This window comes from Melopsittacus undulatus, chromosome Z (genome assembly GCF_012275295.1).
Source record: "Melopsittacus undulatus isolate bMelUnd1 chromosome Z, bMelUnd1.mat.Z, whole genome shotgun sequence".
Classification (NCBI taxonomy): domain Eukaryota; kingdom Metazoa; phylum Chordata; class Aves; order Psittaciformes; family Psittaculidae; genus Melopsittacus; species Melopsittacus undulatus.
Genome location: NC_047557.1, coordinates 81,879,915 through 81,901,923, shown reverse-complemented (window position 1 = coordinate 81,901,923; position 22,009 = coordinate 81,879,915). Strand labels below are relative to the sequence as shown.

The 22,009-nt window shown below is 45.9% G+C and overlaps 1 protein-coding gene across 1 annotated transcript in view; it reads right to left on the bottom strand.

The window, feature by feature from the left end:
* The window catches only part of ATP6V0D1 (ATPase H+ transporting V0 subunit d1), a 36,411-nt gene that overhangs the window by 2,766 nt on the left and 11,636 nt on the right, over nucleotides 1-22,009 (bottom strand). The window contains exons 3-6 of the mRNA XM_005152289.3: nucleotides 7,806-7,984; nucleotides 4,640-4,719; nucleotides 834-911; nucleotides 11-187 (exon numbers count right to left, since the gene is read on the bottom strand). Coding sequence (XP_005152346.1) covers nucleotides 11-187; nucleotides 834-911; nucleotides 4,640-4,719; nucleotides 7,806-7,984 — 514 coding nt within the window. The remainder of the gene's footprint in view (nucleotides 1-10; nucleotides 188-833; nucleotides 912-4,639; nucleotides 4,720-7,805; nucleotides 7,985-22,009) is intronic.

Sequence of the window (22,009 nt, the reverse complement as noted above, 5' to 3'; positions counted from 1 at the left end):
AAGCACTCACAGGGTAGTAGTCAGCAACATTCTTGACTTGTTCATAGTCATCTGCTCGGGCCAGCTGAGCCAGGCCCTCAGGGTAGAGCTTGCCACAGTGTGGGAACAGCTTTGCTCGGTCCTCCTTGGACAGCTCAGTCCCAAATGAGTTAATGGTGATGATGAAGGCCCTCCGGTCAGCTTCAAACTGTGGGAGAAGAGCAGTTCATCTTGGGATGCAGCATCTTTGCCAGAGCCCAGCAAGTACTGATGCTACTCTGAACAGAACCACATCAGAAGGGCAGCATGAACAAGCTGCCTTGGACACATACAGTTACCTGGTGTTCAGCCAGGGGAGGCTATACATGCAGGCTCCCAGTATGGCCAGTAGCTGGTGCATGGAGAACAGTCAGGTGATGAAATCCCAATCCCATGCACAAGCCAAAGCACTGAGCAGAACCCTGCAGGGTCAGGGAGTTTCTCACCTACTGCCCCTGAGCACTGCACATCCCACAGCTAGCCTTGGCATGGAGACAGGCATGCACTGAACAGCTCCAGTTGTCTCCTGATTGTTATCCATGTGAGAGGATGAAGGTGTTGCCATGAAGGCAACAGATGGCCTTCTGTGCAACTGTGCATGCATGATGGGCAAGCCCATCATCTCCATCACCTGGGGAATCAAACCTGCCCAAAGTCATGTTCAGGCAGTATTTTCCCAGGTTTCTCAATGCACAGGCAGAGTGTGCATGCAGTGCTGAGAAGTATCTGGAACATTCTTAATACTGGCAGGCAAGCTGGGCCTTAGCATAGAACAATGAGTATCATTGCAACAGCATCCAGGTTTCCAGACCTACCTCCAGGATTGGGCACATAGCATCTGCTGTGGTACCTCCCAGCACCTTGCAGAACTTGTAGAAGGACTCCAGGTAAGCCTGGAAAAGAAAGGGTGGGTGAGGACTCCCCTTAACAGGTTCATCTAGTGCCCCACAGGGCCATTCAGCAGAGGATAAACACCATGCAGGGATGCTCCCAGAAACACAGGAGCTCCCACTCCACACAAACTTGGATGCCAAGCCCACACTAGGAACTGTGCTTCCCCAGGAGCTGGAGATGTGAATGGTTGTGGTTGTGTTGGTTCAACTGGCTGCATGATCTTACTGCAGGCAAGATCCCCAGGCAGTAAAGTTAAAGCCCATTTTGCTCCTTTGAGTTGTCTAACTCCACCACATTTACTGAAGTCTCACGTGGTTTCCTGACCCCACTCTGGCCTCCACAAACATGCCAAGCCACACAACTGTAGCTGCAAAACCTAGGCTCAGAAAGTATCGCTGTGTAAGCAGAGATAGGAGATGAGACAGGACATCTGTGAAGGAAACCAGCCATCCTCTGCAATCCTCTTCTCACACTGCAGCCGCTTGGTCACCATCCCAACTGGAGCACTGCAGAAAACATATTAGGCTAAGCACAGCCACGCTGCCTCCAGGAAACGTAATCCTTTGCAGAGATACACTACAATCCAGCTGGAAGATGACTGTATCTCCCACGAGGAGCCCAGGAAGGCTGTGCATGGCTAAAAGTACTGTTCAGCAAAAACTTTCTCAGAAGTCATCATGTGATAAAATACCTCCCTGAACAGAGCACTGCAACTATAATTATTTAGAAGGGATGGAATAAAATGATGCTGAGACATCACAAATCTCTGCTTTGTCACAACAACTCCAGGACTACGGATGGACCAAGAATGCACGTGTTGAACACCTTCAGGTTCTACACTAGTAAAGCACCTGGGTTACTGTGTTCTGTAAATATTTGCTACCACACAATGCAAGAGGACACTGCTGGGTGAGCATCACACGTCAAAGAAACATCACCTCCAGTGCTTGCCACTGCTCAAGTACAGGAGAGCACAGAGCATCAGTCTGCAGTTACCACAGGAACAAGGATATGGATAATGGACTTTGCTTGAGGCCAACAGAAGAGGCAACCTGGATGAGAGGGTCAGTCACTACCTCTGCCCTTCTCCGAGCTCACACACAAGCCTTAGGCTCTACAAGCAAAAATAGGTGAACTCAAATATCCAGCACTGAATGAGGATCCAGTATCATAGACACCACGGGAACACAAACTAGAAATGTCATACTGGGTACACCCACCATGTGCTCTTCAGTGTCCTGAACCCCTCAACCCAGAAATAGTTGTGTCTTTGCATTTGATAAACCTTAATGCACTTTATTTTCATGAACCCACATATTCACCCTCTGCCTCCTGCTAGCCTCATCAGTCTGTCACACACAGCCTAAAGGGAGACCCATGGCTTCGTCCAGTTACACTAACTTTTCCAACACTACCTACAGCCACCCACCACAGCTTGGGTTCACTCCTCTTGCAGGCAAGGAACCCTAACCTTTTTTGCAATTTCTCATGCAGAAGTCCTTGTACCCAAATCTTAAACATGTCCTTCTTAGCAGCTTCTCCTGTTCCACTGTTCAAAGATGATAGAGGAGAGGAATGAGCGTTTAGAACAAACACAATTCAGATGCACGCAGCAGCAGAGTAATATTTGTGCAGTTCTTTTCTACTGTTAGGAACTGATTAGCTTGGAAAGATACTCTTGCTTAGGGCAATCAGAAACTAAGATTTCATTTAGTAGGGGAAAGGAACAAGGAGGCCTCACTATACAAGCAGGGTTAGGATTACCTCGTTGCCTCTTCCATACATCACTCCACATTGATCTGCCTGCTGTATTTTACTGTTCAGTCACAAAGCTCCTTCAGCTGTTTCCTACAAGAAGGTCAACAACAAAGGCCAACAGTCAGCTAGCTTCACTTCAACACAGCCATTAAAGATGTGGCAAAAAGGGAGGAAGCACTGAAGATAATGCCAGCATGCCTCCGCTGCAGAACTCTGCTGTTGACCACCCTCTACACTAATAGCTGACCACTTAACTTTTAACCTCTGCTCCCCTGTCTTAACCATATTTCCATTCAAGAACCTTCTCACTTGTCAGTGCTAACAAGAAACCCTTGTAACTGCCTTCCTCTTATGAATCCTGTTCAAAGCTTTTGTCTACATGCTCATAGATTCCTTGAAAAAACCTCCAGTAAGTCTGGGAGGTAGTGCTTCCCCTTCCCATACCAACTCCTTCAGGCCATGGGCATCCATCCTAGGCACCTGCCTGCTGTGCTCCTCAGAGCAGCTCTGTGCAGATTTCAGTCCTGATTTTACTTCCCTTATTTGCCTATGGGAGACTATTTGCATTGTATCACACATTTTCCAGTCCCTGGGAAAGAGAGGTGGCTTTGAGTGAGAGTCTGTAAGCAGCAGTTACCTTTCACCCTCACATCCCTCTGATCTGTAACTGACACAGCCCCATGTTCCCTGGGGGCTGCTCTTCAGCAACAGCCAGTCCCAGAATATACCAAAGGATACCGGGCATCTACACTCCAATTTGGAGGTAGGGAGAGCAGAATGCAAACCATTATCAGGCCTCAAAAAGGATATGGGAAAGGATGTAGCAGCTGGGACCCAAGGACCCACTGGGACCCACACTCCCTAACCCGTTGTCCTGCGAACAGAGGTCTGCACCCTGCAAGGCTGCAGATATTTATGCAAACAGGAATTCCTCCCACCATTACAGCAAAAGACCAGTACATGCCAGAGGCCACATGCTGCTGGGCATGACTGCTGACACGCAGCTCCTTCTCCTCTCCCTTCACTTTCTTTCCTTCACGCCTGGCTTGTTCTCTGCCTCTCCCACCAGGCCATGGCTTCCTTGGGAAGCAGAGGTCACACTGACTGTAGGCTGGCTGTGACCAGCCAAAACAAGGCTGGCAGATACAATCTGCATCCCACCCTTAATCCAGAGAGTAGAGATGGAGCGATAGCCACAGCCTGCACATAAACACATGCTGTGAAACTGCCAGCTCAAACCAGACAGGGCCTGCAGAGATGACAGCTCCCTGTATAGGCTCAGGACAAGTTGATCCTTAGCCCTCCCTCATCCCTTTGCCAATACTCTCCCAGCCTGCAGGACTCCTCCACCCCAGCTGCACCTTTTACTCTGCTGTACCAAGATCATCTAACCCCAACCACAGCCACTGAAGGCTAGAGCAGGCTGTTGGAGGCTCTTCTAAAAGAGATCAAGAGAGAGAACCAAGCCTGTGAAAGTCTTTCAGCAATGTTAATGTTAACCTTAGCCCTCTGAATGCACTCAACTACACATCTGAACTTGTGTGGTTAAGGAGCAACCTTCTCCTGCCTGCTTGGCGCCTGAGGAAATTCAAAGGCATAAATTCTGCAAAATCTCTTGCACAGACTCTTCACAGTTTGATAACTCAAAAAAAAAAAACCCCAAAACAACAGAACACCCCACTCTGCCTGGCCAGCTAATGTAATTCTGCAGAGCTGAGTTATGGGATGGCAGGGACCTCCAAGTGCACTGCCTTTACTTTCCAATGGATGCAACTACTTCTTGGTCATGTTTACCACTACTCCAGGGAAGAAAAAGAAAGAAAAATCAAAGTTACTTGTAAGTCTACTCCCATGTTTGGTTGAAGAAAGCCAACCCAGGCAGGAGCTCTTCACCCAAGAAACACCTCTAGTCATACTAGGAATAACCAGGCAAGTTAACATCTCTTTCCTTTCCTACAGACTCACTCACCTTATACAGCGTGTTTCGAATTATTTCAATGTTCATTTCATCCAGGTCCTGTTCAGATATGCAGTCTTGGAAGAAAGCAGCTGAAACAGAGCCACAGACAGAGTCAGCATTGCCCTAACCAGATTCACGCCCAGCACCTCCCAGACTTTTCAACAATACTAGGCAATAGCACACCCTGTGTTGAGCCTGACCCTCTTAGGCCTGGCCCTCATCTTCAGTAGCCACCAAATTGCCATGATTCAAAACCTCAGACTCCACCATGGTTCCATAGGCCACAATGGAACTACTTCTTGGTCATGTTTACCACTACTCCAGGGAAGAAAAAGAAAGAAAAATCTGGGGCTCTCTCATGAAAATCTTTCTTCACCCCTTAGTCTTATAATTTGGTTAACAGCCTGTTCTCAGCTCTAGACTCCAGCATCAGTGCCAGATCAGCCCATGTTCAAAAACAAGCAAAACCCAAATTCTTCCTAGATGCAGATATCCAAATGTGACAAGACAGCTTCCCAATTGTCTGCTTAGGCATCTGTGAGACAGTGGCTAGCAAGTCCTGAGGAATTTGGTGCTTTTTCCTCCTTCTCCAATGAGGCATGGAGATGTCACAGCTCCTGCAGCCCATAACACTCCATGGATGGAGTCACGAGCTGTTTCTCCTGATCAGGTCTATCAGCCCCATTTTCCACCTCTTCCAAGGACTTCTATTTCTTTATCTGGAGCCAAGAAACAGGAGACAGGATCAACTAGTGTTTTTTGTGGTAGGATGCTCAGCCCTACATACTTTGCCAAAGTATCTCTGGGAAGGAGTTTGAGAAGATGTTTCCACAGATTTCAGACCTAACACAGGGTACTGCAAGCTCCAGATAAACATGAGCCTTTTACATCAAATGTAACATAAGGCTGTTGTGCTCTTGCTGACAAGCGAGTGGTACAATAAAACCCATTGACAGGACTTTTAATGACTTCTACTCTCCCTCAGCAGCCAACTTTGCTGAATTTGCTACATAGAGAAATATGACCTTTCTCAGCTTACACAGTCCAGATGGGGCTAAAGAGCACTGCACTCATGCTGAGAGCTGACCAGTGCTCTACTGTGTGACAAATCAGGTATGATGCAGGCTCACACCTCTGATGTACACTGCTTCTACTGCAGCTGGACTGTGGGTCTAGACAGACCTGAACTGGGGTCAACCCCACCAAGGTTTCTTTGCAAGAGCATCAAAGACCAATGCCACGTAGCTAGAGGAGCACTTCTCCCTCGGTTGGCAAAAACGAAAACAGAGTGTGCCAGGACTGGTTTTCACTGCAAGACTCCCTGGTTAGCCTAGCTAAGAAGTGGCTACTTCAGAGTAGCAGAGGAATGAGAACACAGCTATTTCAGTTCTTGGCCCTCCAATATCCCAAATTAAGCTAACAGCAAGTCTTATTTTGCCCTGCTAACCTATGAAAGCCATTTGGGGTTAGGGATTCCTACCAAGCCACATAGCTACTCAAGTACTTTTAGGAGATAGAGCTGCTGTTTCCTTGCGTGTGGTCACTGGAAAGAGTGCAAGTTAAACAACTGGAGCCTACATGCCTGCTTGTTTAGGCAACACAGCTACTCCCCATGTTCTCCTTCTGAAGAAATGCCACACTAGATGGTACACAGCCTCAAGGGCACGGCTAGGGCAAAAGGTTTGAAGAAGTCAGCCTAGCCAGGGCAGAAGCAGGCAAAAGTGAGTCATGTACAAGTACATGAATGCAAGAGGCAAAGACCCTTACCTGCCAGACACACTCTCTAGAACCACCTCGCTGCTGTAATGGGGTTTTTTCACTCTTTTTTTTTTTCACAGCTGGAAGCTTTGAGGTCTCTGAGACAGTATCTTTGAAATATCCTTATCTTATTCCCAAAATGGGAAAGTTCTCACTTACTCATCAGAAGGATTTTCTTCCCACACATCATCCCTACAGCGGGTTCAATTCAGCTGCATGCAGAGCCTCGGTTCTCCTGCTGTGTCACTGCCTCACCTTGCAACCCAGATCTCTTGAGACAAGTTTCACCTCCTCTGCTGGGCTCTATCTGGCAAGTCATTTTTCCATGACAGCTATTTCAGCTGCCCCATTATTATACAGAGTACTTGCAAAAGCACTTTCAGTTCCAAAATCAACTATTTCTATCACAACTATTTCTATCATCTATATGATGATTTAGTGTTTTGTTCTTTTTAGCAACCCCAAAACAATGATTAACCACTGACTCAGGTGTACCTCATTGTTTTTGCCCACAGAGGCTTAACCAGCAAGTCACCTGTGACTACCTCCCCTACTACTGTAAAAAGGCTTTCGTATTTTCTCCAGAACCACTTCCTACAGCTTTTATCTTTAAAGAATGTTCTGTCTGAATAGCTGTTCATAAGACACCTGGTTTTAGCATTACGTGCCTCCTGGTCAAGGCCTGTACCACTGAGACAGTATTCCTCAGCACAGGATCTTGATACACAATCAACTTGAAAAGGTTTTGGAGCCCTTTCTTTTGCTGTTGCTGTTTGAGCTTGGGGGGTTTTGTATATAGAGAGCTTTCCTTCATCTAGAGCTAATTTTCTCATGTGCAAGGGCATGTGCAGATCTCTCTGATTCTCTATAAAAATTGCCTACAAGAAATTGCCCAATGGTCCAACTAAAAGTGCTGGAAATTAAGTGACTCATTCCAGCAGAGGAGCTGATAGCTCTTCACTAAAGAAGCCAAGTGTCTCATGACATTTATTGAGAGGTCTTAGAAAATGTGATCTCTTCAAACTTTCTCCTTCCTCCCTAATTGCAGGTGATGTTTCCCAGAAGTGCTGATAAATGGACATATCTAGCAGATCAGATCTAACTACATTTGCACTGTCATCGCAGCTCAAGGCCTGGTTTACACAAACCAAACTCCCCAGCAGCTTGTACTACCAGTGTGCTGGTTTGGACATTTGCTGTGAACTAGATGGTCCTCCAGAGATAAAACTGGCTTAGGACAGGCATAAACCTGAACTCAAGCCCAGCCACAATGGGCAGTACAGTCACAGCTGTGCACTACCCATCACTTTGTCTTCCTGGCACAAAACTCAGTCTCAGTTGGACCTAGTTAGACTAGGGAGAAAAGTGACATCTGCTCCACACACAGCTGAGAGGTATTTTGAAAGGCTCCACTCACCCAGGGGTGTGTCCACCAGGATTGCATTGTAGAGCTCCGCAGGCGTCTGAGCAATGTTCACAGCTTCCATCTGCTCGAAACTTCCCAGAGGATGGCACTTGGGCACCAGTTCGGAGATGGAACGCTGGTGCAGAGTCCCAGTGATCAGGAGAATGACATTGTCAATCATGTAGCTGTACCTGGAGGAATACCAGAGGAAGCCTGTCACAATACAAGTAATACAAAAACCAGCACTGCCACCAGAGAGGCACACATCTTCAGTCCCTGTAAGCATCTCCAGAACGATGCACCCTTACCACAAAAAAATAGCAACAGGTCTCCTTAGTGTCTCCTTATCATACCAGCCTAGGAAAAGGGCAAATACAGTCCTAGGCCACAATTTATGCTACACACCATCTAGGCATCTCCTACCTACCACTGAAGAATTGGAAGGGACTTCTGGCGGTCTCTGGATCAATGCCCTGCTCCAAGCATTGCCAGCTCCAGCTGCTCAGGGCTCTGTCCAGCTGAACTTTGCATTATTTGCATGGATCTGTAGATCTCACAACCTCCCTGGGGCTCTGCTTCATTGTCTGACCACACTCACAGTAAAAAGTCTTTTCCTAACAGCTCATTGAAATTTCCCTCATGGCTATGTCTGATGTCTCTCATCTTGACCGCACACATGTCCAAGAGGAACCTGACTGCAGCTTCCTCCTATCCTTCCACAAGAACATTTGTGCCTTCAGCATCCCCACTACTCTCCTTGCATCACCGTCCTTTACAGAGACACCAGCAAAGGGGAAATCTGCAGAAAGCCTGACTCAAGCTCAGCTTCAATGCCAGCAGTAGTGCTTCATCTTGCCAAGACTATGGGGAAAGGATCATGCTTCTGCAGCCCCACTCCCTTCCCAAAACAATAGGGCTGGCAGCTTTGGCACAACCTTCATTCACACCCTCACAAAACTACACACAAGGTCTTTCACACCTCTGCAATCAAAAGTTAGGAAGTTCTTTGCATTAGCTCATGTTATGATGTCCCTACCCAACTTCTCTGCTTATGTTATACAGGATTAGCAGATTCAGTCTATACCACTCAGCACAATTTCCACCAACACAAGCTCTTTGTGGCCCTTCTCTCCAGTATATCCTTGTTTCTCTTGCCTTCTCCAAGCAAGGGATCAAGGCATCATGTAAAACACAAGATGAGAGTACAAGATGAGAGAAGAAGCAACCCCAGCAAGAACAGAAGTGGTGCTGTAGGCATCTTCACCACCAGCTGAACCATAAGAAAACCAAGCTGAGAACATGAAGAACATTAAGCAAGATGAGCCTTTTTCCAGTCAGGAGCAAATGCTTTTGCAAATGTCCCTCAGCAGCCCAGTGAAGAGGCACAGATGCTAGAATTGCAGGACAATTGGTATTCTACACTTCCTTGCTTTCACTGCTAAAACTCTAAGAAGCGAGATGATGGAAGAGACCTGAAGAGAGACACTCCAAAACAAACAAGATCAGGACCTGAACTAGAACGGCTGAAGGAGCTGTGCAAAGAACTGGAACATTGTTGAGGTTCAGGCTTCTCACATGTACTTGAGGACCAAAGAAAGGGAACTTAAGGCCAGCAGCACACAGGGACTGGGACAAGGGCAGAGTTGGCAAGGCTCTGCACATGTCTGTCAGGCAGGCATTGGGATGTTCCTGGTCTTTATCTTCCTGAGCTAACAAGAAGGGCATAGTGCAGGCCTGTTTCCTTCTGAACCACATCAAAGGCAGGTAAGCTGAGCCAGTTAGAGGCAGATTTCAGTAGTTTTTATTAGATGGGCTCTCTACCTCTCAAAGGTGCTCAAAGGGCATGTCCATGAACAAATCCACACCTTAGTTCCTCAAACAGGTGCTGCTGGTTTCTCCACACCACAGGGCTGGTAATGTGCCTCCTGGCCCTACTATTTTTGCAGAGAGCCTTTCTGTGTTTGCAGCCTACCCTTCCAGGGGTGTTCAATCTAGAACCAGGACAACCAGTGCAAGCTTCATGTCCTAGGAAACCTCCTTTTGCCTTTTAATCAACAAGGTCATTATCCCTGCTTCTGTTTGTGCAGCCTCTCATCACGGAGATGACTGCAATCTCCAGGACAGCAAGAAGGGTCTGTTTATGAGAACTGTGGGTAAGTCCCTTGCAGTAAGCAGCTGGTTCCTGGTAAATACAAGCATCTGCAGTTCAACAGAGATGGATCTCCATGAGGTGTACCAGACCAAGGACACAAACCATCCTTTCCCAGCCCCATCACTTGACCTCAAACCTGTAAGTTTGTTTAGTGCAACACAGTGGCTTTCAGGAAAGACCACACACAGAACTATTCTCACCAAAACAAGGCAACAACATAGGACCAGACCGTATTTGTTTCTTCAACTATCTACAGTAAAGGAACAGACAAGGAAATGTGGTCATTGCATAGTATGCTAGCACACCTCTTTCCTGTTCTCAGCTTCCTCCACCATGGATCTTGCTCTTCACAAACTATTTGCAAGTTGCACGGAGCCTGGCCAAAGTCAACCACACAAGAGGAACTGAGAAGAGAATGCCTGAAGCCCTTTCTGTTCACAGGTCTTAAGAGCAGCTTAGCTCTGATTTCCTGGAGTCACACCAAGCTCATCCATGCCCTCCCAGCCCAGCTCAGCATGAAAGCCAGGTTTGGGAAGAACAGCCCAAGTCTGACCTCTTCACGCATGAGAAGCTCTTGCTTTCAGATTGATGGTCCCAGGAAAGACAACCCAGCTCTCCTCATTTCATAACTTGCTTGTTTCCTCATCCTTCAGGGAAGTCTGGGGATATGCACACTCTAAAAACCAAATGCCAAGGTCTCTAAGCAGGCCTGGCACCAACTTTTTGTTGGTTTTTTGTACTTTACCTATTGAAACTATTTAAATCTTGCTGTCACGAGCAGGATTCATCCCTTCAGGAGGAGAAGGAGTTACTATGGGCAAGACAGAGGGGAAATTTCTCATTCAAACTTCCACTGTGACAGCATTTCAAGCCTTTACAATAGTGAGAACTGCAGCCAGATAAAAGTCTCCTTCTGCCTGCTGAGGCCAGGCAGACACCAGCACCACTACCAAATCCTTACTGATAGCTCTGTTCCCTTCAAGCAAACCTGGACCACACTTATTCACATTCAGTCCCTGCTTTAACCCAGTAAAAACAGTCATGACTACAAAACAAGTTGTCTAGTGCCAGGAGAGCTGGAAAAGCCTCTTCTCATATGTGGAAGGGGTAACACTTGCTTTCCTGTGCCAAGTCCAAACAAGAACGCATCTGCCTCCAGTAGCACAGCTGTACTAAGACCGTATCAGAGGTCCTGGCCAGGCTGGCATTTCCTCCGAGGCCTGAAGGATTAGATTTATTACAGTGGCAGCAGTTTTCTTAAGAATATCCACCTACTTGTTTAATAGAGCAGCTTTTGTCATCATCCTCATCTCCTATTAGATTCTGACCAGCTTCAAAGGTTTCAGCTTTCATGGTTAATGCATACTCAAACCCCTTCAAGAGCATTTTAACCTTTACTAACTCTCAGTACAGCTAATAAGAGGGACACGTCACAAAACAGGAGTCACTTGCAACACCATGAATGCTTACTGCAGCCTGCTTAGCAAGGAAAAGATATTGGGACATAGGATGGTCTGGTAGAGGCTGGAGACACAAGACACTTGTCTGGTGGAAACTGGAGACACCAACCATCTCCCTGATGAGGACAAACCTCTGTACTAGCTCATGCGAACACTTGATAGGAGCGCAGAGGAGAAATGTAGTGTTTTACTACATGGAGGCTCTGTGCAAGCTGCACCCAGTGACACAAGGTGCCAGGGTTTTAATTAAGAGATAAAATGATACCTGTTCTTAAGTTCCCAACCTTGCCTCCACAAAGACCATAGCAAAACTCTCTTGGGGCAAGAATGTGTTTTATACTCCTCTGAGCTGCTATGTCCCCACACAAGGAGATGGACACAAAATGAGTGTATGTTCAGCCAGTTTCATATTCACAGTTACACCCTGCCTTGTTCTTCCTGTCACCACTGCACTGAGGTGTGGTATATTCCAGAAATTCACATTCAAAGAAATACAATTTCAAGTTGATACCGAGAAGTGTCCTCAACATCTCACATGATAGCATAATTTCTTATTAAAGAACAGAAAAGAGTCAAAAAGTATAGAAATATAATCCACAACAGGAGAGAGATGATAGTTTAAAGCTTCCTGAAATCTGAGACAAGAAGAGTAAGTATCACAGAACCCTAGAATGGTTTGGGTTGGAAGGGACCTTAAAGCTCACCCAGTTCCAAACCCCTGCCATGGGCAGGAACACCCGCCGCTAGAGCAGGTTGCTCCAAGCCCCATCCAACCTGGCCTTGAACACTGACAGGGATGGGGCAGCCACAGCTTCTCTGGGCAATCTCACAGAGAAGAACTTCTTCCTAATGTCTAATCTCAATCCTTCCTTTGTCAGTTTAAAGCCATTCCCCTTTGTCCTGTCCCTACAGGCCCTTGTCCAAACCTCCTCTTCAGGTTTCTTGTAGCCCCTTTAGGCACTGGAAGCTGCTCTAAGGTCTCCCTTGAGTCTTCTCCAGGCTGAACAAGCCCAGCTTTCTCAGACCGTATCCAGAGTGGAGGTGCTCCAGCATCTTCACTCCTCCACTGACACCCAGTTCAGCACAATACACTGGGTGACACTTGAATAACAAGAACAAAGCCAGGCTAGGATATGCCTAGAAAAGCCAAAAGGTGTGTGTGTGGTGGGGGAAATGTTCCTTCCATGATCAGTAGGTCAGAGAGATCATTCTCACTGCTGGCTATGGGAGGTATGGTCTCAGACAGGTACAGCAGAGACCTCCCAGAGAGAAAAGTGGAGAGAAGCTCCAGAAGCTAACTAACTTGTCATGTGAATGGAGGATCATCAAGGAGGAAAAGAGCACACTTGCAAAAGCTATGTGCAGGTTCTTTGACAATGTACATGTTCCTCCTCCTGCTGGAGTTACTTAAGTACAAATGAGACACGCAAGAAAGATTGCAATGACCCACTGAACATTGGGAAAGACTTTTTATAGCAGAAGAGCACATGAAATTCATGAAAGCTCATCACAATTTGGCGTTTACAACTTGGCCTGAAGGCACTCAAGCATAGCCCTACAAGGCAGTGACCCCAAGACAGTTAGGGCTTCTCCCTCCCCCACTTCCTAATCTAATCTTCAACAGTCATTGTCCTGTGGCAGATAGGTTAGGGTTTTTATTGCTTTCTGCTCCAGGATACCAAAGAAACTGTAAACAATAATGCAAGTGGTCACAAAGCATGACTAATGACAGAACATTGCATGACCTGCATTTCTCAGGGATCCTCTGAAAGCCTTGCCAAAGCCAAACTGTAGCTTAACAGCTGCTGGGCAAGGGTTCAAGAGGACAGCCCTCCTGTCAACAGTGGGATGAGGCACAAGTGCACAAGCTAGGCTGCAGCTCAGGGGTTTTGCTGGGATGGGTTAAGGTATTGTACTGCTCAGGCAATATTAATGATTTCTAAAACCAGCATTAGACTAAAGCAGACTAATGCTTGCAAGGCCAAAGTCATTGAATGCTAGCCTGTTTTGGGTTGGAAAAGACTTTAAAATCATTTACTCCCAGTCCCGCTGCCACAGGCAGGGACACCTTCCACTAGAGCAGGTTACTCCAAGCCCCATCCAACCTGGCCTTGAACACTGCCAAGGATGGGGCAACCACAGCTTCTCTGGGCAACCTGTGCCAGGGCCTCACCATCCTCAGAGTAAATAATTTATTTCTTGTATCTAACCTAAATCTCCCCTGTTTAAGTTTAAACCCATCACCCCTTGTCCTATTGCTACAGTAACTGATGAAGAGTCTCTCCGGTGTCCTTTGTGACTGCGTTGGATAGTTACTCAGATGACCGCAGAAGCATGTGTTTATTTTGGGATGAAAAAAGGAAATCTCCAGTGGGATCACAGCAGTGCATGAACTCAGCATGAATTCTAGGGGCAGCTTTAAATGACAATTAAGTTGTTTTGACCACAGTCACTTTAGCATCCAGTGCTTCCTTCTTACAGCTCATCCTATTCATGTACTCAGGGGCTAGTGGGGGAAGTAGCCTAATGGAAAAGTTTTGGGCTGGTTGTACTGCTGCTTCCTTGGGTTTGTGCATAAGTACACAGACCTCTCTATATCCCACTGGGCTAAGGACTTGAGCAAAGGTGCTGGCACACAGAGCCACTTGTCACACCTCTTGACTTTGACATATAAGCAGTTATGGGGGAAAGCAATACACAGACTTCAGAGCACAGAAGAGCAGCAGCTGACACTAGTGCCAACAGCGGACATGTATCTAGAGTGTTCTTTTAAGATCATCAGTAAATAACTGTACAGTGGTCCTGACCTGGAAATGAACCGGATGTTGCACATCAGAAAGAGCTCAGCGCCTCACTAAGGCTTGTTTGAGGAACAGACAGCAGATGAACCGAATCAAATCTTTACATCAGTTTTTCAGCTCAGACTAGAATGTGTCAGACCAACAACTTCTGGCCAGTAGTTCTGCATGTGATGCTCAAAGTGTGCTCAAATGTGTACTCAAAGTGTGCTCTTCCTATCTTTGCTGTCCTTCCTAGAATCACACCAATAAAAACCACACCTAAGTGGTAGGTTTGTGAACGTGCCAAAGGGAAAGCTGAGAATTTTATGGTTGCCACCACAAACTAAGGGCATTCAGCCAGTAAGTGGGTGCCCTGCTAAACTCAGATCATTGAGACCATTTCATAGCAGAGCTGTAACATCACAGTACTAGAGAGGCTGGGGCAGCCTTTCAAATCTAGGCATCCAGGAATGTTTTCAGCATTAATCAATATTTAGCTGCATCTCTACGATTTTTACTATCTTCTAGTGAGTCTAGGTGTCTTGGGATAGTGACATCTGTTTCCCAGTGGCACCTTCTGGTAACTTATGAGCAGTCATATAGTGTTAGCACATTAAAGGCTAATGAGAAAAAAAGCTAGATGAAGTACCTCTTTTTTTTTTAGCTTTGAGGCTTTACAAATATGATGTTGTGTTCTGTCTGTGTCCAAATCCCTTGAAATACCAGGGAATGTTTTGAACACCTCAAAGCCTTGTGCAAGAACCTCTGGCTGCCTAAACTTGATGCCTCAGAGCTTAAAAACACTAGGCTGATATGCAAGGCTGAGTCTTGGCACTCCATGCTGTGCTGAGCAGACCCCAGTGCTAATTACATTTTAAATATTGACCAGAAACATGTAATCATGCTGCTTTCACACAGACCAAAACACAATACATTTCAAGGAAATGAAATTAGAGGAAAGACTGTGCTGTTTAATCTCAATTTATCCCCAAACCTGCCTCTTGTAGCCAAGAGAGCTGAAGGAGTTTGATGGCCTGAAAGCCTTTACTCACTTCTCAGTGACCATGTGGCCTGGACCCAACAAACATGCAGAACATTACTGTGCATACAGATCTGCTGCTAGCAGAAGACAAGACAAATCATCATGCCATTTGACATGCAATAAAACATATGGGCTAGATATAGCTCATCCTCCAAATATTGTGTTACTTCCACAAAGCTCTATGCAAGTATTTACAAGACTTCATATCTGCATGCAGAATAGATCTGGGAGAGGGGACTAGGACCCAAGACACCCCTAAGAAAGCTTCAGAAGCAGTACTCTTGGCTTTCAGGTCTTTCCAGAGCTTAACCTGCCAGTCTAAAGCATTGGGTGAAGCGAACTGATTGGAAGGCAAGAGAAAAATGAAGGCTGCTAAAGTCCAGCACCAGAACACCTTGAGAATGGTTTCAATCAAGGACTGAAGCATGTTACATGGGAACAGAAGTGTTCAGTGAATGTTTATCCAACTGAAGGCACTGCACACAGATGGCCTTCTGGAAAAATCACAACCATACATAAATTTATTAGAGGAGCACTGATAACCTTCCTCCCTGTTCTATGCCTCTACCAGACAGGCCGTAGAGGGAAAGACTGCAAGAAGGAACATGAGGGAAGGGCAAGGACTGCTCCTGTGAAATGCAGAATCACCAGAGACATTCAGCTTTAAACAAAGTCCAAGAAGATACCTAAGTCCACACACTGCCTCTGGATGAAACAGCATCAGCTTGGGCAGGAATGTTATCCAGAGTTCCCATCTAATCACACACAGCTTGCCAGAGCCACTTCTTGGGGCTGAACTTTCATTCAAGATTTTTCTTTGTGAAACACTGGCTTAAATCTGGAGGTCATCACTTGCTTCTTCTGCATCTTTACTGCCACTGACAACACTTTGCTAGCTCTTCCAAACATTACTGTAGCTCACTGTGTTTGTGAGGCACTGTGCTAACACCTTCCAAGCAAAGAACAGTGCTGGTCTGTAGGAGGAAGGTTATACTGTTCCAGCTGAAATCCAGTGGCCAAACGAAGTGTTTTCCAGGCATTAGAGGTTTGCAGAAAAAATGTTCCCTCAACACAACACACAGTGGAATCCACCTTTGAAAGCCTCCCTTTCTGATGAGGGCACCGACAGTCACACCATTTTGACTCCATGGCTCCCCATCAGGCACCTAAACCTGTCTGTGCTCACTGATATTGGTTCTGGGAAACAGGTAGGAGATCTGTGTCCTTTGAGTATGTGGATATGCAGGACAATAGCTGCAGTTCCAATGCTACCATCCAGAGGACACAAGTCTGTGATCGTTTCCACACCATTAGTTACATGCCCTCTTATTTTGAATATTGCATAATTCCTCCAAGAATTTGGCTTATCAGTTCAACTTTGCACTCCCTGCAAACAGGGAAGCTGTTTGTCAGAAACCTGTGCTTCTCTGCCAAAACAGTCTCTGCCAGAAAAAGCTCATAAAGCTTTTATTGCAGGATCTCCAGCCACTCCAGTCATTTTTGCTTCCCAGCCCCACCGCCACCAAGCAGTCAACAACTAACTGAGAATAGTATAGCACAGTTTTAACCACAGCAGATTAGTAAAGATCCTTCAGACTGGGACATTTGCCCAAATAAACTGCAAGTGTCTAATGTAAAGCATCAGGAGCTTTCTCTTCTGCAAGAGAGAGCTTCAAAAGGATGCAGTCATGTTTTGTAACCTCTGCAGTTATGCCAAGATGCACACTCCAGTATATTTAGAATAGACAGGCAACTTGCTACTCCAGAGAAGAGAATTATTGCTCTTCAGCAAAAGTAGCAATTGAAAACAATTTGGCTCCAGAAAAACCACTGCTGCAAGATGAAGTTCAAACTCAAAGTCATGCAGCAGAAACTAGATCTATCCAGTGCATGGGAGAGGCAGAGCAGCACTGGGTCAGAGAGAAGGTAACAGAGGGAAGCATCAGCTACAAAAAAAGCATGTGAAAGGGGAAGGGTACATGCAACCTCATCAAAAACATGCCTTGTGACCACAAAAACATACTGAAAGTGAAGTTCCCAGGTGCATCCCCAGGGCAACAAAGAACCCAGTTCCCAGCCCTAGCAGACTAGGTAAGGACAAAAGACAACTCAGTCTTGTCCTCTGACAAGGGGCTTGATTATGGATTTGGGAAATGTGTTTAGACCCAGCTCACCCCTAGACCTCACTCTTACAGCAGGCTCAAGTCTCCACACAGTTACCATCAGCTTCCCCATCTGAGCACAAGATCAAATCCTTCTCTGCCCAACAGCTTGCTGCAAGGGCTCAAGGAGCCCAAGATCTGTCAGAGCCCCACACACCAGGATCTGTGAAGCCACTTCCAAGGGGAAGGAAGAGATTGTGCTGAAGCAAGGGCAAAAAAAAACCCCAAACAACCAAACCTTTCTTACATATTTTTCCCCTAGAAAAATACTAAAGTTGACAACCAGACCAAGCTACAGCAGGCAAGAGTCAGAAGCAGCACCATGATAAAGAATCCTATTCAAACCACGTACAGGAATACTGAAAGGAAGGAGACAGGACACAGCATGGTGACAGGCTAACACAAACAAGTCCTTTACAGAAAGGCAGGGCAGCACAGCACTGAGAAGAACCTAAAACCCACTTCCATCCCACAAGTCAGTATGTGCTTGTTGAATTCAGGAAGTGGGTTTTGCTGTTTCAAGTACACTTAATACCTGCTTGTTGCTGCCCTACAGAACATCGCTGCATTCCCTCAGCCAAATAGTCAATTGTTTGTGTTGGAGTGAGATGTTAACAGTCAACTTGTGCCTATCAAGTCAGAACCTACTGTGGGCTGTTGAAACTCATGGGAAAGCACCATCAAGGAGCTACATGGCAAGACACAGAGCTATCAGGTGTGTCACAGACTGTGGCAGGCTCAACAAGTTGAACTTTTCCTTGCCACAATATGCAGTGGCAGAAGGCCACCAGCTACAGCCACCACTTGAAAAAACAAAAGGGAAATCAGCCAACTTCCTCTATATTTTGATACTAACAATGCTACACTTGCCACAGAGTTCCTGGAGAGGATAAGTGCCAGGAAAGAGTCAGTGTGGTGCCAGAAGAGCACAACAGGACAAAAAACAGTGGCAGCAAGTGACAGGTGGAATTGGGTTGCTGCCTAGGTGCATTCTTGGGTTAATTTTGTTCATGTGCCTTCCAACAGTGTCCTTTCCCCTAAGCTCAGGAGGCAAGTTAACTGCTGCTCACCCCCAGAGGCCACATAGGGGATGGGATGCCCCTGGGGCAGGGCAGTGACAGGGCTGGAGTGCCACCTTCCGGCAAGTCACAGGCAGAGCTGCTTCAACTCCCTGGAGCTGGGCTGAACAGCAAGGAGGAACAGCATCCTCCCGGTGCTCCAGAGGCCCCGCACCAGCCCTGCTGCTGCTTCTGCTTCCCATGGCCCCTACCTGGGTTCATGGGCCACAGAGAAGAAGCAACAGAAATTTCACACGGGGGGACAAACAGCTTTTGGCAGGTTGGGGAGGGAACAAAGGCATACCTGCTCCTGAGATCAGACAGTTCCCCAGATCCCTCAGCAATGTGCCCTGAGTCAACAGCAGAGCACCCTCGAAAACCGTGTGCAACACTCACCTCCTGATCAACTCAAAACCACCCCAGAGGTCCACCAGGACAAAGACTGTTTTTAAATGCTCCACCTACCTTCCAGCACCAGCCACCAACATCCTGACTGCTCTCAGTGGGATGGTACCTGCATACTTAACACACCTCTTGTCTGGTATTTCTAAGACAGACAAGAAGTTAGTACCTACAAAGGCATCCTGCAGCAGTGAGTTTCAGAGCTGAACTGAATCTGCTGTAAAACATTTCCTTCCATTTTAAGCCAGTCACACCTCCTACAGTGCCACTCAGTTTTCAAAATCTGTTTTCAACCAATGCCTTTCCCTCTGGACAGTTCCAGTGCACTCAAGCTTTCCTCCTGCAGAAGCCAGCCATGCTCAAACTTTCCATATCTTTCTACCATTTTCTATTTCAATTCAGCCTGTTCGGTTTAGCACATAGACACATTCAGTTCAGTACAATTTCTTCTTCTGACCACCTGGTGAGTCACTTGCCCTGAGCTGCCTACCAGGAACATCTTTACCATTTCCTCCTCAAGTTTCATTAGTTACCCTAAAAGAAAGGAGTAGGAAATAGTAATGTTCGGAAGGCCAAGATAAATCACCCCATTACGCCTATTCTGTGTTCACAGCTAGAGCAGGAGATCAAATGGCACTGGCTTGTTCCAGTGTCACCTGGGTAGGCAGATGACACAGTACCTCTGCGTGCACAGGTACAACACCCCCAGCACTGCCAACATCCTTGGGCTGAAACTGCCTGTGATGCTGGTAGCATGCAAGCCTGGGTTAGGTGAAGTACTGGCACAAGTACACACTGCCAGACTCCCAACAGAGCTGTCCTATGCTCACTCAAGCTATTTGGGATGTGCATGGGAAGCTTCCCAGGAGAGGGATCTGCAAACAGGACCTCCAAAACTTCCATCCCCTGCCCTGAACCAAGAGCTGCTACAACCTACAGGACAGTTTCAGGGAACAAAACACAGTCTGAAAGGCAGCCCAAGAAGTCGTATCTAGCCTACCCTCTTTTCTACTAGTCCTGTCACTAAATATAGTATTATCAACAGAATATAGTAAAAACTGCTGGGCAAAGGTGGCACCTTCGCCAAGCTCCTGTGTTTCAGCGTCATTCTTGTATTTTAACTTCTAATGACACTACAGACAAGTTATTAGAGCTTGTAACATGCTGACAGTGACTCCCACCTTAGACCTTCTGAAGCTGGTAACAGGTTCCCTATTTCAGTAACACTCCATTGGTTTGATGAGTGCAGACTCAGGGGAGACTCCTACATCAGTGGTGCAGCAGAACCACAACAAAATGCAACTAAACACTTGGACTCCTTGTACAAAAGGCTCTGCAAGAGTGAGGACGTTTTATGTAGGAAAGTGGCTTTTCTCCTGCTTCACCTTTTGCCTTCCCCCAAGCAGCACTGCAGACAGTAGTATTAACGCAAATCTCATGGTTAAAAAGAAAGAGATAAGAGTGAAGACAACACAAGGAAGAAACTTCCTGTGCTGAATGGGACCAATATACCCAAGAAGAGATTATGCAGTATGTAAGAGATAGGGATATCTGCAAAGAATTGTGATTGGCTATACAGAACTCATCAAAATCAGAGAGACAAAAGCAGAACACAATGAAAGTTAAATCAAGCTGAGGACAAAACACCAGTTTTACTATTAAGTCATTCCAACAGCTGGAATGACAGCCATCAGGCTATCAGATCACAGATGTTCAAGGTCTTCTACACAACTCGAGCTGGATATAGACACTGGATAAAGGTCAACAGGACTGTTGTAACAAGAAACTGGACTTCCAGAGCAATTCAGAGTCTTCTTACTAAGTCATGCAGCGTGTAATCAGGGTAGGCATGATCTGAGGCCTTTCAGTTCATCTTTTACAGACACCAGTTTTCAAAGCGAGACAGTTGGGGACAGCAAGTTTTAATGTCTGCAAGATACTCATCTATCCTGCCCAAACTATTGCCTTTAAACAAATATGGCAGAAGCTAGAAGAGACCATTAGTGATTACTATAGTATTTCCATAGAAATATTTCTATAAACCTGTAAGGTAACAGCAGAAAAGCATGCATTTTTCCTCCTAATATTACCTAATATTACCTACCTAATATTACCTAATATTACCTACCTAATATTACCTAATATTACCTAATTTCCTACCTAATATTACCAGGCTCAAACAGTCTTCACAGCAAACTCAAGATGGGCAAAGAGGTGTTTTGACAGTTCAGTTTGAAAGACTAGAAGAGATTGTTCCAATCAGCTTAAGATGAGCTAGGACCTACTGCATCTATTGCAAACACTCCTGCAAGATGAGTGCTTAGTAATGTCCTGCTGATGACTTGCCATATCTTACTGCATATTTGGAGCCAAATATGAAAACTCCATGTGTTTTAGAGACAAGCATATAACAAAAAGCTATTTCTTAGGAAATAGGAAAGGCTTAGAAGTTAGGCAGCTTTAGCAGAGTGACCCAGAAAATAACAGATAAGAGCTAATAGGTCAGAAAATGAGATAGTTGTTTCTATGCCCTTTCAGACATAGAAAGGACAGAAAAAAAGGAATGTGGCAGACAGACAGGTCTTTAATCAATATCTACATGTGCAGGAGACACCCCAGATAAGCCAATCTTAAATCTTTGAACTGACCACAAATGCCTGTCTATATCAGCCTCCATCCTTCAAAAAACTCTAGATGGCTAGCAAGATAATATACACACAACTGTTGGAAATGCAAGATTAAATACCATGTACCAGAGCACCTGTGATGAGCCCAAGCTCACTGTATCAAATAAATCAGTGCTGATTTATGAACTGTCCTACTACTTTCTCCTCAGAGAACAGAATACTCTTTCAGAAGAGTATATTACAGAATACTACTTTCCCCTCAGAGATCCATCTTAAAAAAACATGTTCTACTGAACCTGAAATTAACTTCTGCCCATAAGATACCTCCTTACTGCTCAGAGGAGGCCACCAGCTAGGCAGTTTGCAGGGCAAAATAGATCTTACAGGAGTGTAGGCTAAAGAAAGGAAAAAAATGCAACTGAAACATGGAAGTAAAATTGCTGACTAGCACAACTGGTATCTCACCGAGGCTAGGAATTTCGCTTTACTACCGATTAAAGCAAAAGCAACACACAGAAGCAGAGGGTTGTGCA